Source organism: Mytilus edulis, chromosome 12 (genome assembly GCF_963676685.1).
Source record: "Mytilus edulis chromosome 12, xbMytEdul2.2, whole genome shotgun sequence".
NCBI classification, from domain to species: Eukaryota; Metazoa; Mollusca; class Bivalvia; order Mytilida; family Mytilidae; genus Mytilus; species Mytilus edulis.
The window spans coordinates 43,176,409-43,192,455 of NC_092355.1; the positions used below are offsets into that span (position 1 = coordinate 43,176,409).

The window sequence follows — 16,047 nt, forward strand, 5'->3', positions numbered from 1 at the left end:
ATTTTTTCAGTACAAGACACCATAAAGTGTTGCTTTGAAATGCAATGATTGCCACTTTATTTGAACTTAAAACAAAAGAGGTGTGCCTACTTGAAACGGAGGAATTTAACATAGAAAGCAATGTGACCATGAATTAGTGGTGTACTTCCTATTACAGAGAATCATCAGAAATCCAATTTTTAGAAGTTGTACCTATTCCAATGAAAATAAGTCAAATTTGATGTTAGTAATCATGTTTAATCATCTTTTTTTGGTGAAACATCCTGTTTATGGGAAATTTAAGCTCTTGAATTGGCATACACAAGTATTTTAGCCTTTTATGGTCATACAACATGCATGCAGTTAAGACTTGACTCCAAGTTCTTATTTTTGCATTTTTTGTGATTGAAATCAATAAAACATGTATTTTATGACTTGTATATGGTATAAAATAGCTCTTGGTCAAAATAATCTTATGATTTTTCAAGTTTTTTGTGTTTTATATGGTAGCCTTTTACAATCTATGCAAATGGTATACACTAATATAAGAATTCTAAAAGCTCACTGTACATGCAATTTTGAACCAGTTTAGCAAGTTATCTAGCTGAGAGATATATAAATTGCTCTTAATAATCTATGTTTTACCACAGAATTATGGTTTATACAAAAAAAAGCCCTTTTCCAATTTAAAGAAAAAAGGGGGGACAATTTTCTCATTCATGTCTTAAGTTTGGACTAATATATTTTTATTTGATGAAGAACCTCTGATTAAAATATGACTATTGGTAAGCACATAGCTTTCCTAATAGAAATTAATAAATAAAACAATGATATTGAGAATAAAAAAAGTATATTGGCCATTGGTAATACCCATATGCAGTTTTCTTTGAATAACCCATATGTTACTACCAGTCCAATTTGAGCTTAAAATTAGTAAAATAGTATTTGAGCTAAAGCTTTATATGTTTTTTATTGCTTGAAATAGATCATAGAATGAAATAAAGTAATGCTCAAGTCAATATAGCAAGTTTGGTTCTGTTATAGGTGTAACACCACTAATTCAGGCCCGGCCAGAAAGCACATACCAGAAAGTAGTACATATTTAACACAAAATAGTTCCTACGCATGAGTGTAACTTTCAAAATATGTAGAATATTTAGGTATTGTTGGTATCAAATGAAAGCTGAAGGACTGGTGATCATTGTAAAACACTTTTGGACTTTTGATTTTGAATATTAAAAAAAATGCATCAAATTTTAAAAAGAGGGTACATTTTGTCTGTTTGTCAGATCTGAAGTACCTGTTTTGGTACATCCAAAGTTTCGGGAACCAGTTCTTTCTTATATGCAATTAAAGGTATGTTGATTTTTTCAGTACAAGACACCATAAAGTGTTGCTTTGAAATGCAATGATTGCCACTTTATTTGAACTTAAAACAAAAGAGGTGTGCCTACTTGAAACGGAGGAATTTAACATAGAAAGCAATGGGACCATGAATTAGTGGTGTACTTCCTAAATATCAACCCCCCCCCCCAAAAAAAAAAAAAAGAAAAATGCATGTTCCCTTCGAACAAACGGTCACCTATCTTATTTACACACAAATCGCAAAGGTCAAGGTCAACCACATACTTGCATTTATAAAATGACAACTTCAGTCAATTACGATTTTTCGGCTGCTAAACGTCATGTCCTTCCTTAAATATTAATACATACCGTATCTTATATATGTTTACCCCTAGTTATTGATATTTGCACATATTTATGCTTTTTTCTAATGCTAATGACATATTCACACATTTGAAAGATTAGTGTATAGGTGTAATACCACCATTGATTTCCCCCTATTAGTCTTTGTTAAATTGGCACTTTTAAAAAAATTGTTCAGTATTTACCTTTATTTCAACCAAAGAAATACTTTGCATATATAAAGTTTAATCCTTTCCAGTGCTACAGTGAAAATAATAAGCGTTAGAAAGAGTTTTGTTTGAATTCACAATTGGTGACATGCATCTTGCACTTGCACATTGTTCGATGTTTAATTTTGCATAGAATAGGAATGTTTCACACTGCTTATAAACACAAATAGATAAGAGGCAAAGTCAACGAATTTTCCTGATAGAATTATTTATAGATAAATGCTTTTGAACCAAAACATAAGCAAAATCTAAATGAATATGTACTATGGACAAAAAAAGTAAAATCACAAAAATGCTGAACTCAAATCAAATCGGAAAGTTCCTAATCTTGGCAAAATCAAATGACAAAACACATCAAAAATGAAAGAACAACAACTGTTTGGTTTATCTTTATAGCCGAAAGCTGCTTAAGGTAGCACTACAGTCTAACAATGATTTTTTTATCATATTTTTTTTATCACATAATTTCGAAGTAAGTATTATTCTGCACAGTTTGTAAAAATCCCAAAGTCATTATCATATCACAACAGGGAGAAAATTGATAATGAATATATGTAAATAACAGCACATGGTAATTAATCTAAATATATAGGCATTTGGGAGGGTCTAATATGTCAATCATCTGTTGATACCAGTGTCCAGCTGTTAATCCTTGACCACAAGATAAATATTGTAGTCTTATCTTTTGCAACAAATATTCTTTATATAACATGGAAGTGAACAAAGAAAAAGAAAAAGAAAAAACTTAAAAGGGAAAAAATCTACCAAAAAGGAAAAAAAGTACTATGGAAAAGAGAGGGGAAGCATTTTTGAAAGCCCCTGACTGCCTGTACAAATTTGTTCTCTTTGGTCTTCATCATTTAAATATAGTTTTATGAATTTTAACAAATTTTCAGTTCATGTGTATTTTTTTTCAGTCCTATTTAAATTAAATGTATTTTCAAGGAAAGGGTGGTCTTGGTCTTTTTATGAACATGTTTTTATGCACACTTTTAATGTTCTAGCTAATTTCAGACATAGTTTATTTCCTTTTTTTAAAATTCAAATGAAAATTATTCTATATATATAGAGAATAATGATGCTAAACATGGATTAAATGCAGCTGGTCAATCATGTTTTTCTCTTATCTGAGACTGTCTGGAAAGAGGCGGAGCTTTGTCTATATTAATTACTTCATCACAGATGTTGGTCATATCTGTGACGTCAAACTACCGCCAAATGCCAAGTTAGTGTTGGACAGTTCACATATAATGCAAAATTTACAGCATTAGAGCATCAAAGACACGAAGTGTGTGGTTCTATTGATATAGTAATGGTATCAGAACACTCCTGGGGTGTTCCCAGTGGAAGTTTGTATTTATATTGATTTTATAGGGGTTCTAAGGGGGGAAATTCAGTTTTTAGGTCATTTCTCAGAACAATTTTTCATGAAAATTGCAAGGAAAAAATGAAAATAGAAACTTTATTGGTACCCCCTCTGGCTTGACTTTGATATATATGATTAAAGGGTGTATTTTCTACAATACCGTGTCCCAGTTTTTGGATAATTTATTTCTAAATGAATTTATAGGTCTCCAAAGATGAAAGGTGAAATGAGGTTTGGCACCCAGCAGTTAAATCAATATATCTTCTTACTGGAAGCATATATAAAAAATCTGAGACACGGTTTTGGAGATTGTATATAGTTGATTAAAGGGATGAAAACAAATTTTAACTACCATTTGACATGAATGTGCCATTTTCATCCAAGTTGGAAGACCACTTTTTTTGGCATTTAATGAGCTATATTTTGAGATTAATCAAACCAAAAATTAACTTATATATAAATTAAGAAAGAGTTATATTTCAGCTTGAAAATGAGTTAAAGATTTTAAAAATCCATTCAGTAGTTTTGGAGAAATTAATCTTTAAAGACTGTTGATTGGAGTCAGAAAATTCTGACTGTAGTGCTACCTTAATCAATAATGCAGATATACACACACATCCTAGTAGACTGAAAATTGCAAAAGGAGAGTAAACAAATGCAGAAATGAAAGACAAATGTTTACCATTATTGATTTTTAATGTAAAGGAAAAAAGAAATGATAAACAAGACAACAATCGAATAATTTTATAAAAGAAATGATTTAATAAGTGCAGCAACATCATTGTGGTCACCTGGGCATTTCCGGTCTCGTGACTAGATCATTGTAGGGACGGTGTTCGTTTGACCGTTTGATGCACAGTTCACTTTGATCAGATTGTGAACATTAATGGAATATCTGAAATTGCATTCTGAGAATGTGTAGCACCTTTTTATGTGTTTAGTTGTCCCTCTCGGCCCATTGTGCAGGCAGAATTAAATTTTTTTGATACAATATTAAATATGATATCGTTCCATATATACCTTAAAGACAGGACACTGGGTGTAAACAAATAATTTATGTAACTATTTTCAGTTTACTAGGATGTGTATATCGGCATTATAGATTTGACAGCCTTCAGCTCTAAAGATAAACCAAACAGTATGTCAGACCTGTTATTAAGTTATGAAACGTTCTTGAATTTTGAAATTCAAGTATGTCTCAAGAAGTTAATCCTTAAATGTTATCAACGCATTATATATCTGGAACTGGTATTGTGCAAAATACCAAAAACAACTATATATATATATTTTTAATTGTTTTAGCAACACAACGAAAATTCAAGAGAGATCCGATGTTCAACTTCGTCATGTTTACCGACACAAACTTGCTATCTCGCTACTCCATGCCCTAGTCATTGGCAAATAGGTTGCACAGGTATGTTGCAAAAACTTGAAAATAGTTTTGCGTAGAGTTGAATAGATTGCACATGTATAGTGAAAATACACAAGCTACAAACGTATTTAAAATATCAAATCTAAGTTAGTGCTGACTGACTCATTCAATCTAATGCATTACCTCAAATATAAAAATTGACGGGTACGAAATAGCATCATAGATTTGACGTGACAGTCAGTGACGTTTAACACTAAATGAACTATAGTTATGTTAACGTTGGTGTTTAAGGTAGCACAATACAAAGATTTTTTTACTTCCAATCCACAACCTTTAAAATGCTGTAACTTTCTTAAAACTGCATATAAATTAATAAAAGAGGTATATACTGATAGATAAAATAATAATCTTTTAAATGAATGCAATATTTTTGTTATGTAATCATTATGTAATCATTTATTATGCAATTAAGGGCAAAAGCTTGGTAATTTCACTTTAATGCATTTAACTCTTTCATCTCTATACTTACACACGAAATTTCAACGTTATCTTAATCAACACAGCTTCAAAAGTGTGTCTCAAATTATCGCTATCGTATTCCATTCTCTAATAAATTTGTAATTAGTGTAAACATCCTTACCACATAAAAGTAGATAATGTATGATTAGGTGTAAAATTTGATATATACATTCTATCCAAAATCTAAGACAACCTTTTGTAGATAATGACTCAAGGAACAATCTATACTATTAAACGAGAAGACCTCATTTTGGGTGTCGCTTCTCTTCTTTCCACAATAAATTAATCAACACGCCTCTGTGTCCTATAGGTACAGTGCATAGTCGCATTTGTCATCCATTTATATGATTGAACGATTAGAAAACTTAGAATTGAAAGTAAATACACTTCATTTATATAGTGAATGCTCATAATATACAGATAAGCGCTAAAATTATTTATGTGCACTTTTGATACCTTTTCTGAAATTCTCCAGTCATTAAATCTTTTACAAAATTCATTGATTACAAAAAAAAAGAAGATGTGGTATGATTGCCATGTTGACAACTCTCCACAAGAGACCAAAATGACACAGAAATTAACAACTATAGGTCATCGTACGGCCTTCAACAACGAACAAAGACCATACCGCATACTCAGCTTTAAAAGGCACCGAAATGAAAATGTAAAACAATTCAAACGAGAAAACTAGCGGCCTTATTTATGTACAAAAAATGAATAAAAAAAAAATATGTAACGCATAAACAAACGACAACCACTGAAGTACAGGCTCCTTACTTAAATGTTCATAACATACTACATGTATATTCATATTGAAATTGATAGAAAACCACACATTGGGAATTTTGGAAAAAAAGGAGGAGGGATTAAAAAAAACATTTTCCTGTCCCCAATAACCTATGATTTATGATAATTTTGCTGAAATTCTCCAGTCATTCAATATTTCACAAAATTCTTCCAACAACACTTTACATACTTTAAACTACGCTCTGAATGCCCGCGGGTGTGTTCTAGTATATAATAAAATCAACTCTCTCGTGGGTATCATGAAGAAGCTATTTTCAATTGAAAGTGGAATTTTGTTGTAAAACTTTGTAGACATAGTTATCATTATAATTGATAACACAATTGTTGTATAATACTAACACTGAATTAATTTGGAAGAGTAATCTGTTAGTTATCCATAGATACCACTATTATAAATTTTTAAGCATTATAATGAAAGTTACAGCATTTTAAAACTATGGAATTGGAGGTATAAAATCTTTGTATTGTGCTACCTTAATAATATTCAGTTGAAAATATGAAGTATAATATGTAAAAGTTCCCACACAAAAGTCTACGCGCAATTACTCTTTATAAATGATTCAACAGTAATTTTGACAGCTAGCTATTGACATTAAACATGTTAAATATCTTACTTTGTAGATGATCAGTGTTTATCCTTTCCATGTAGTAATGGCGGATCGTGTCATGACTTAACCGGAAGTTACAGATGTAATTGTATTCCCGGCTGGGACGAAGCAACAAGCTGCAGTACTGGTCAGTTAAAATTGTTCAATTAACAGACATAATATTGAACAGTGTTGCAAAAGACTATAACAAATTGTTTTATAGTTGCGTTTATAACTCTTGGTATTGGTTGTCTTTTATGGATACACTAACATTTTAAAGCCTTTCTATGAGAAAACCATGCAAAATAGTCCGGAATCACCATATATATTGTAAAAATAAACATGTTATAAACAAAAATGGCATCAAATGCAAGGACCTGTTCATAGCCAAGAACAAAATTAACTTTTCTATATTCACACAATAAAACAACAAAGATGAAACCGTACACATGAATGCAATTAAGGTATTGCTACTAATCTTTGCTTACATTTTATTCTTCAGAAGTACTTTCTTAATTCTATTTTAAAATATTGTATGCATGTTTGTTGTATCAAGCCAACCTAATTAAAGGTAATCCAGAACGTGCATAATATATTTAAAGCATTGCTATAGCTTTACTGGCAAAATGGAATTTACAAACGCTCAAAATTAGTACCATTAACAAGTATACTAACGGATTCGTGAATTGATTATATTTAAAAGTACTTCTTTTTAATGGCAGTTTAAGAAACAATAATATATCCGTTTGTTAATTGGTACAAACTAGGATTTCTCTAACTTACATAGGGGCATTTTTATGCCCCAACTACGATAGTAGAGGGGCATTATGTTTTCTGGTCTGTGGCTCTGTTCGTCCGTCCGTCTGTCCGTCTGTCCGTCTGTGGTTCCGTTCGTCCGTCCAGGTTAAAGCTTTTGGTCAAGGTAGTTTTTGATGAAGCTGAAGTCCAATCAACTTGAAACTTAGTGCACTTGTTGCTTATGAGATGATCTTTCTAATTTTTAAGCCAAATTAGACTTTTGACCCCAATTTCACGGTCCACTGAACATAGAAAATGAAAGTGGGAGTTTCAGGTTAAAGTTTTTGGTCAAGGTAGTTTTTGATGAAGCTGAAGTCCAATCAACTTGAAACTTAGTACACTTGTTGCTTATGATATAATCTTTCCAATTTTAATGCCAAATAAGATAATTACCCAATTTCACGGTCCATAGAACATGGAAAATGATAGTGCGAGTGGGGCATCCGTGTACTTTGGACACATTCTTGTTTCAACATTTTTCGCAATTTGGTCATTTTGCATATTTCATTATTTGTCCAGTCATTTTATAATTGCATGTAATTTCAAATCAATAAAATGGATAAATATTTAAAATAACTTTCAACTGTAGTCAATATTGCCTCAAAATAATATTTTTTAGCAACACCGTGTACAATTTTTCCAACCATCTAGTTCACATGGCTAACTAGGCTATACAATTTATATTTCGCTAGTCGAGTTATTTCCTTTCCTCGTCAGCTTTAAGTAGGGTTATAAAACAGGCATGCAGATAGAATACCTTTCAGTTCAGTTATGTTTCCCAGGCGTAACGGATGATATGAGTATAGTATGTTTTCTTTCATCGCTTTGTAAATTATTACCATTCTTTTTACAGATAAGAACGAATGTCTATCAGTACCATGTCAGAATGGAGGATCTTGTACAGATAAATGGGCTAACTTTTCTTGTCATTGTACAAAGCGGTTTAATGGCACAACATGTGAAAAAGGTGATCAAATATATTAACTCAATATACGAAGGAATGTTTCTTTTTTTATGTTATTTCATTTACTATGTTTACATAAACCAAAGAATTCTGCCGCAGAAAATAGAATATCGAAAATAGATTATCAAACTTTTGACAACTTTACTTTATCACAAATTATAAATTCAGTTGACCCTTTGGCAATTGTGGGATTATTGGCATAACCGGAATGTCAGTACTTTCAATTAGTCAATTTGCACATTTAAATATGGTACAGCTTTGAAAATAAACTCATCATAGATACCAGGACTAAATTTTATATATACGCCATACGCGCGTTTCGTCTACAAAAGACTCATCAGTGACGCTCGAATCCAAAAAAGTTTAAAAAAAAAGCCAAATAAGGTACGAAGTTGAAGAGCACTGAGATCCAAAATTCCTAAAAGTGTTGCCAAATACAGCTACGGTAATCTATGCCTGAGGTAGAAAAGCCTTAGTATTTCCAAAAATTCAAAATTTTGTAAACATTTAATTTATAAATACAAGAATATATCAATTAAATTAATTCACAAAACTGGAAAATTAACAATGTTTATCCTTAGTTCTATTTAAAATCAGTTGCAGTTGTCAGTACTGGTGAAAGAAGGTGAATAGTAACTAGTAAACAAACTTATAACACATTATTTTCAATATTATATATTCATTGTTTTTAATGCATATACAACAAGGTCTCGTAAAACACATCACCAATGAGATATAAACACCAAAAAAGAAGTTGAATATATAGAATGCCACTTATAGGATTTCTCTAGGAAATAAATATGTACCAAACAAAAAATAAAGCAGATCTAGCAACGGATGAAAGAAAAATCTACCGTCTTTCTCTTTTAACGATAGAAATAATCATCCCTCCGATATAAATAGCAGAATTGTTCAAAGAATGACCTCTTTTGCAGACTGTAGACCGGGACATGCAGATATAACATTTATTGTGGACAGTTCAAGTAGCCAGGAAAGTGATATTAATCGTACAATAGAATTTATTTCAAAATTTGTGAACAAACTTCCAATGGGAGCAAATGACTATCAATTTTCTGTCATCACATACGGGTTCACAGCACAGGTTTTATTCGACTTCAACGACTTCTCATCGAAACCCGATATTCTCCAAGCTTTGAAACAAATCCACGGAATACATTCGCCAACGTACACCAAAGTTGCCTTGTCAAAAGCCGTTGAGGTATCTAAATCAATTATATTTAAATTATATGTTATCGTATTCATTTTATGCTCACCTGGCCCAAAAGGCCAAGTGAGCTTTTCCAATAACTTTGCATCCGTCGTCCGTCGTCCGTCGTCCGTCGTCCGGCGTCCGTCGTCCGTCGTCCGTCGCCGTCGTCTGCTCTGAAACTACTGGGCCAAATTATCCCAAACTTGGCCACAATCATCATTGGGGTATTTAGTTTAAAAAAATAGTCCGGTGACCCGGCCAACCAACCAAGATGGCCGTCATGGCTAAAAAAAGAACATAGGGGTAAAATGCAGTTTTTGGCTTATAACTCAAAAACCAAAGCATTTAGAGCAAATGTGACGTGGGGTAAAATTGTTTATCGGATCAAGATCTATTTGCGCTGAAATTTTGAGATGAATTGGACAACCCGTTGTTGGGTTGCTGCCCCTAAATTGGTAATTTTAAGGAAATTTGACTGTTTTTGGTTATTATCTTGAATATTATTATAGATAGAGATAAACTGTAAACAGCAATAATGTTCAGCAAAGTAAGATTTACAAATAAGTCAACATGACCGAAATGGTCATTTTTTATCCCTTTAGGAATTATTGCCCTTTATAGTCAATTTTTAACCATCTTTCGTAAATCTTAGTAATCTTTTACAAAAATCTTCTCCTCTGAAACTACTGGGCCAAATTATTCCAAACATGGCCACAATCATCATTGGGGTATCTAGTTTAAAAAATGTGTGGCGTGACCCTGCCAACCAATCAAGATGGCCACCATAGCTAAAAATAGAACATAGGGGTAAAATGTAGATTTTGGCTTATATCTCTAAAACCAATGCATTTAGAGCAAATCTGACATGGGGGTTAAATAATCTATTAGGTCAAGATCTATCTGCCCTGAAATTTTCAGACAAGTAGGACAACTCGTTGTTGGGTTGCTGCCCCTGAATAAGTAATTTTAAGGACATTTTGCAGTTTTTGCTTATTATCTTGATTATTATTATAGATAGAGATAAACTGTTACAGCAATAATGTTCAGCAAAATAAGATCTACAAATAAGTCAACATGACCAAAATTGTCAGTTGACCCATAAAGGAGTTATTGCCTTTTAAAGTCAATTTTTAACCATTTTTCTTAAATTTTAGTATTCTTTTAAAGAATCTTCTCCTCTGAAACTACTAGGCAAAATTTAACCAAACTTGGCCACCATCATCATTTGGGTATCTAGTTTTAAAAATGTGTGTCGTGACCCTGCCAACCAACCAAGATGGCCGCCATGGCTAAAAATAGTACATAGGGTAGAAATGTAGATTTTGGCTTAAACCTCTGAAACCAAAGCATTTAGAACAAATCTGACAGGGGCTACATTGTTTGACAAGATCTATCTGCCCTGAAATTTTCAGGCAAAGCAGACAACTGGTTGTTGGGTTGCTGCCCCAGAATTAGTAATTTTAAGGAAATTTGGTAGTTTTTGGTTATTATCTTGAATATTATAATAGATAGAGATAAACTGTAAACAGCTATAATGTTCCGCAAAGTAAGATCTACAAATAATTCAACATGACCAAAATCGTCAGTTTACCCCTTAAGGTGTTATTGCCCTTTATAGTAATTTTTTTACAATTTTCATAAATTTTAGTATATATTTTCCGCTGTAATTACTGGGCCAAGTTCATTATAGATAGAGATAATTGTAGCAAGAAGAATGTCCAGTAAAGTCAGATCTACAAACACATCATGATCACCAAAACACAATTTTGTCATGAATTTATTTGTGTCCATTGTTTAATATGCACATAGACCAAGGTGAGCGACACAGGCTCTTGAGAGCCTCTAGTTTTTAATGTTGAACGTCAATGAGCAAATATTGCACTAAAAGGGAAAGCGAAATAAACAATTAACCAGATGAGTACATTGCGGATTGTGAAAGTCAATACGTCGGACACTCAAGTAGATCCATGTGTTCGTGGATAGGTTTTTGTGTCCTGTTAAATTGTTCCTTTTAAAAGTTTTGGATTCTCATAAATTCTATGTATAACTTTTGGACTAGTTTGATTTCTGTAATTTATTCTTACATAGTTTTGATTTTTTAACCCTGTCTGCGCTCATTGCCTATGTAAAATTTAAAATTGTTTATAATCCAGGTACTTTGGATAACTATTGTATGCACATTGAACGACAAATTTATGTGACGTATATAATTTTTCTGACGTCAGACACTCAAATCAATCCATGTGTTCGTAGATAGTAGATGTTGTTGTGTCCTGTTAAATTGTTATACGATGATGACTGATGTTCCCATATTTTGACTATTTTATTGATTGTGACTGTTTATTTAACGCATCATGTAAATGTAACGGAATTTGATGAGACTGTTATTAAAGTGAGAGGGTTAGCGCTATAGAACCAGGTTTAATCCACCATTTTCTACATTTGAAAATGCCTGTACCAAGTCAGGAATATGACAGTTCTTGTCCATTCGTTTTTGATGCGTTTTGTTTTTTGTTTTTTGATTTTGCCATGTGATTATGGACTTTCCAAATTGATTTTCCTGTGAGTTCAGTATTTTTGTGATTTTACTTTTTGATTAATTTAAATGGAACAAAAAAAATCAAGTTGTTTCATAACCTTTCAGGCGATCATTTGGTTGGCTTGCCTTAGTAGAAAAAAAGTTAAAAAAAATAGCAAATTGTACATGTTTCCAAAAAATAAGACATCAGTATATAGAGGCCATAGAAAGTTATTATATTAACATTTTGAACCCACGTCATATTGCAAGACTAAAGCGTATTATTTCTTTATTAGCCATATTCTTGAAATCACCCAACCGTTTTGAATTGTGACACTAATGTTTCTTATTCATGATGTCGTAAAGTGCATATACATATAGTGTAATAAACCAAAGCCTTGTTATTTCTGATGTCACCTTTTAGCTTTTTATACGCCATTGATGAGCATCAAAGATTTATAAGTTACTATAAACCTTTCAATAATTAAATTTTTTTTTTATCTTGATGTCAACTGTCTCAGAATATATCTGTATGTTCTGTTTCAGTTATCGATGTTCAGAACTAATATAGTTTATAAAATGGCTGTAAAACAATAATGATAATAACTTATATATGTATAATACTATGTTTAGCTAGCAAGGAACACGACGAGTGGATCTAGGCTTACCAACGCATCACATTACATTATTCTACTTTACGATGGATTGTCATCAGACCGACATGACGCTGAAAATTATGCCTTATCTTTGAATCAACTTTCGGCATATCATCGACCAATCAGATCTATTATGACAGTTGCAGTAGGAAGATCTGTCGATCATTCAGAAATGGTCATGCTATCAAACAAACCAGAATTTACATTTGATTTGCTGCATTTCGATGACATATACAACAAAATACTAAAGGACACAGCACACAAAGATTGTACAGGTATTTTTTAATAGCTGTTTAATCCAATTCATTTAACGACTTTATATTTAAAACTGCTTTACACTTAGTATAAACATGTCTATTCATTGCAACTGGTTGATTGGTGCCTAAAAATAAGGGTTTCCCCCAAGTAGGGGTTGTAAATTGATAATATTGAATATTAATCAACACTGTTATATTTACGAGTTATCTTCAGTTAATTGCAATCTGAATCCAACAGGTGCTTTAAATACCACCAAATGCAAAATGGTAACACATAAGTTTTACTTTGGAAGACTATCAATATATCATGCAATGATTGTTGCTAACCGCCGTTCAATCTTAGGTAGATTACAGAAACAATACATTTTCATGGAAATTTATCGATAAGTTAAGTGTGGAATTGTATGCTTAGACGTCTTAGTCGGTTTTTCAACATTTATAATAGCTATTGCATGAGCAGGATATGCAAAAAAAATCAATTTATTTTAATCAATTTTTCTCGTCATTGTTTTCTTAATTATCTGATAATAACAATAAAGAAAACTTATGTAGATACCACTGCTGGTGGAAATTTATTTCCCTGAGGGTATCATCAGCCCAGTAGTCAGCACTTTTTGTGCTGACATGAATTATCATTGATATGGTTATATTTATATATTAACTGTTTACAAAATTTAGAATTTTTGAAATACTAAGGCTTTTCTACCTCAGCCATAGATTACCTTAGCTGGATTTATCAAGAACTTTTAAGAATTTTGGTCCTCAATGCTCTTCAACTTCGTACTTTATTTGGCCCTTTACATCTTTTGAATTTGAGCGTCACTGATGAGTCTTTTGTAGACGAAACGCGCATATGGCGTATATACAAAATTTAGTCCTGGTATCTATGATGAGTTTATTTACTTCTACAATATATTGAAGCGAAATTAAAAAAAATAATTCCCCATGCTACGACTTAGCTTTTGTCCTAAAATTGGCTCAAAAGTTATATAGAATTGACGATTTAATATATGTTATCAGGGCATTTACAATGAATTTTTATAAAATAAAATTATTAGATTAGTTTTTTTTTTTATTAAATAATGTGTTTGTCGTGCAATTCCGGTAAAAACGCTTAAATTAAAGTCCAGTATTGTGTTTCAGATTGTGTGCGACACACAGACACAGATATAATTATCCTGCAAGACATAAATATCAACCAAACTTCTGTTGGATACAGATCAAGACAAGAAGCAATAAGACGTGTTATAGAAAAAGTAGTTCGTTATAATGCTGATGCACATATCGGTTTGTATTCATACACAAATAACATATCCCAGGTGTTTTCTTTGTTTTGGTCGAACAATACGGATAAAATGGTGGCCGCAGCTCTTCAAGTAGACAGAAAAAGGAATTTGACTTCCAATTTAAGCTTTGCCTTGAACCAACTCCGACAGAAAGGATTTATATCTTCAAATGGAGGTAGAGGTTCAAATAGGAAGATTATAGTTATCGTTTCCGATGGAAAGTGGCTGGATATTGCTAATATAAAAAGAGAAGTAACTCTGCTGCAACAATCCCATATCGAGGTCGTCGGTGTTGTGGCCGGTCAGGATTGCTCGTATGATAATTTTGTAAGCGTTTTGTTTGATCCTAGTCATGTGTACTATATGGCTGAAAATGATTTTACCAGCTTAGAATCTTTTGCTGGAATGACGTCCTATTATAAATGTGATAACGACATTTTTATCAAACGTCAGTGATAATTTCCTATTTATATCTATGTCATGTGAATAAATGTAATTTGCGAAATATTTTTACGTTGTCCATGGCCTGAAATAAACATAAAATCTGATGTACAGTAGTTGTCGTTTGTCTATGTAATTTATACGTGTTTCTCGTTTTTTATATAGACTAGACCGTTGGTTTTCCCGTTTGAATGGTTTTACACTAGTAATTTTGCGGTCATTTATAGCTTGTTGTTCAGTGTGAGCCAGGTCTCCGTGTTGAAGGCCGTACATTGACCTATAATAGTTTACTTTTATAAATTGTGTTTTTGAATGGAGAGTTGTCCCATTGGCATTTACACCACATCTTCCTATATCTATAAAATTGGGAATGGAAATGGGGAATGTGTCTAAGAGACAACAACCCGACCAAATAACAGAAGCAGCCAAAGTCCCCAATGGTTCTTCCAAAGAGTAAGAAAATCCCGCATCCGGAGGCGTGCGTCACCTTGTCCCTAAACAAACAAGTGTACTAGTTTAGTAAAATTGGACGTCACACTAAGTTCATTACTCCTCTGCAGGGAGAGCAATTACAAAATGCATTATCTTTCAAAATTTTCCTGCGCTTTTGAAATATTATTTGTAGTAAATTTGATGCGCAGAGTAGAACAACAGACTTGATAATGTTGATGCTTCTTTGACAAAATATTTTCAAGATGTATATATGCTTTGCATGACTATTGTATTGCGTATAACATATCATGTATTACCTGTATGTAAATCTGATTCTAAATTTTTTAAACACTTATTTCTCTGGTTTTTTTAAAATTTTATGTCGCCAGTTACCAAATGTTGTCTCCACATGTCAAATGGCAAAACTTTTCATACTTTTTGTTTCTATAGTAACAAACAATAACTATTCTGCCGATTCAAGTGTAAACTAATGAAATTTCTGAATTACCTTTATCGATTTACTATGACTTTGTTTTTGCCACGAGCAACACGACGGACGAGAAATTGGAACAAGGTCTCCTAATAAATTACCATTCCAATTAGTGGTTTATGATTTGTAATGTAGTATTTTGAAGATTGATGCTTATCTTCTACATCTTTTTTAGAGAATAAACTTTTGTGACGCCAGAATATTAAAATTTGGTGTGCATCAAAAAGTCACTTATTCGTACAATCAAACAATAAAAACCATATAAAGTCGTTAGTGTCGAACTTTCGGTTTTCGTGTTATACTAATGTATACATGTATTTTTTTAAAAGAAAAATCACACCCGAAACGCATCTTTTTAAATCTCAACAATAATTAGGTATTTGCAATCTACCGACAACATTGCCAACCAAGTGAAGCAGGCAAATGAAGAAAAATTCAAATAAATACCA

At 32.2% G+C, this 16,047-nt stretch overlaps 1 protein-coding gene across 2 annotated transcripts in view; it reads left to right on the plus strand.

The window, feature by feature from the left end:
• The window catches only part of LOC139498525 (cartilage matrix protein-like), a 76,638-nt gene extending 61,904 nt beyond the window's left edge, over positions 1-14,734 (plus strand). Inside the window, exons 3-8 of one of the 2 annotated variants that reach the window (XM_071286946.1) lie at positions 4,564-4,675; positions 6,581-6,694; positions 8,198-8,311; positions 9,244-9,527; positions 12,670-12,967; positions 14,093-14,734. In XM_071286946.1, coding sequence (XP_071143047.1) covers positions 4,564-4,675; positions 6,581-6,694; positions 8,198-8,311; positions 9,244-9,527; positions 12,670-12,967; positions 14,093-14,691 — 1,521 coding nt within the window. In that variant the 3' untranslated portion in view covers positions 14,692-14,734. The remainder of the gene's footprint in view (positions 1-4,563; positions 4,676-6,580; positions 6,695-8,197; positions 8,312-9,243; positions 9,528-12,669; positions 12,968-14,092) is intronic. The other variant, XM_071286947.1, reaches the window with a different exon arrangement.
• Positions 14,735-16,047: the final 1,313 nt, after the last annotated feature.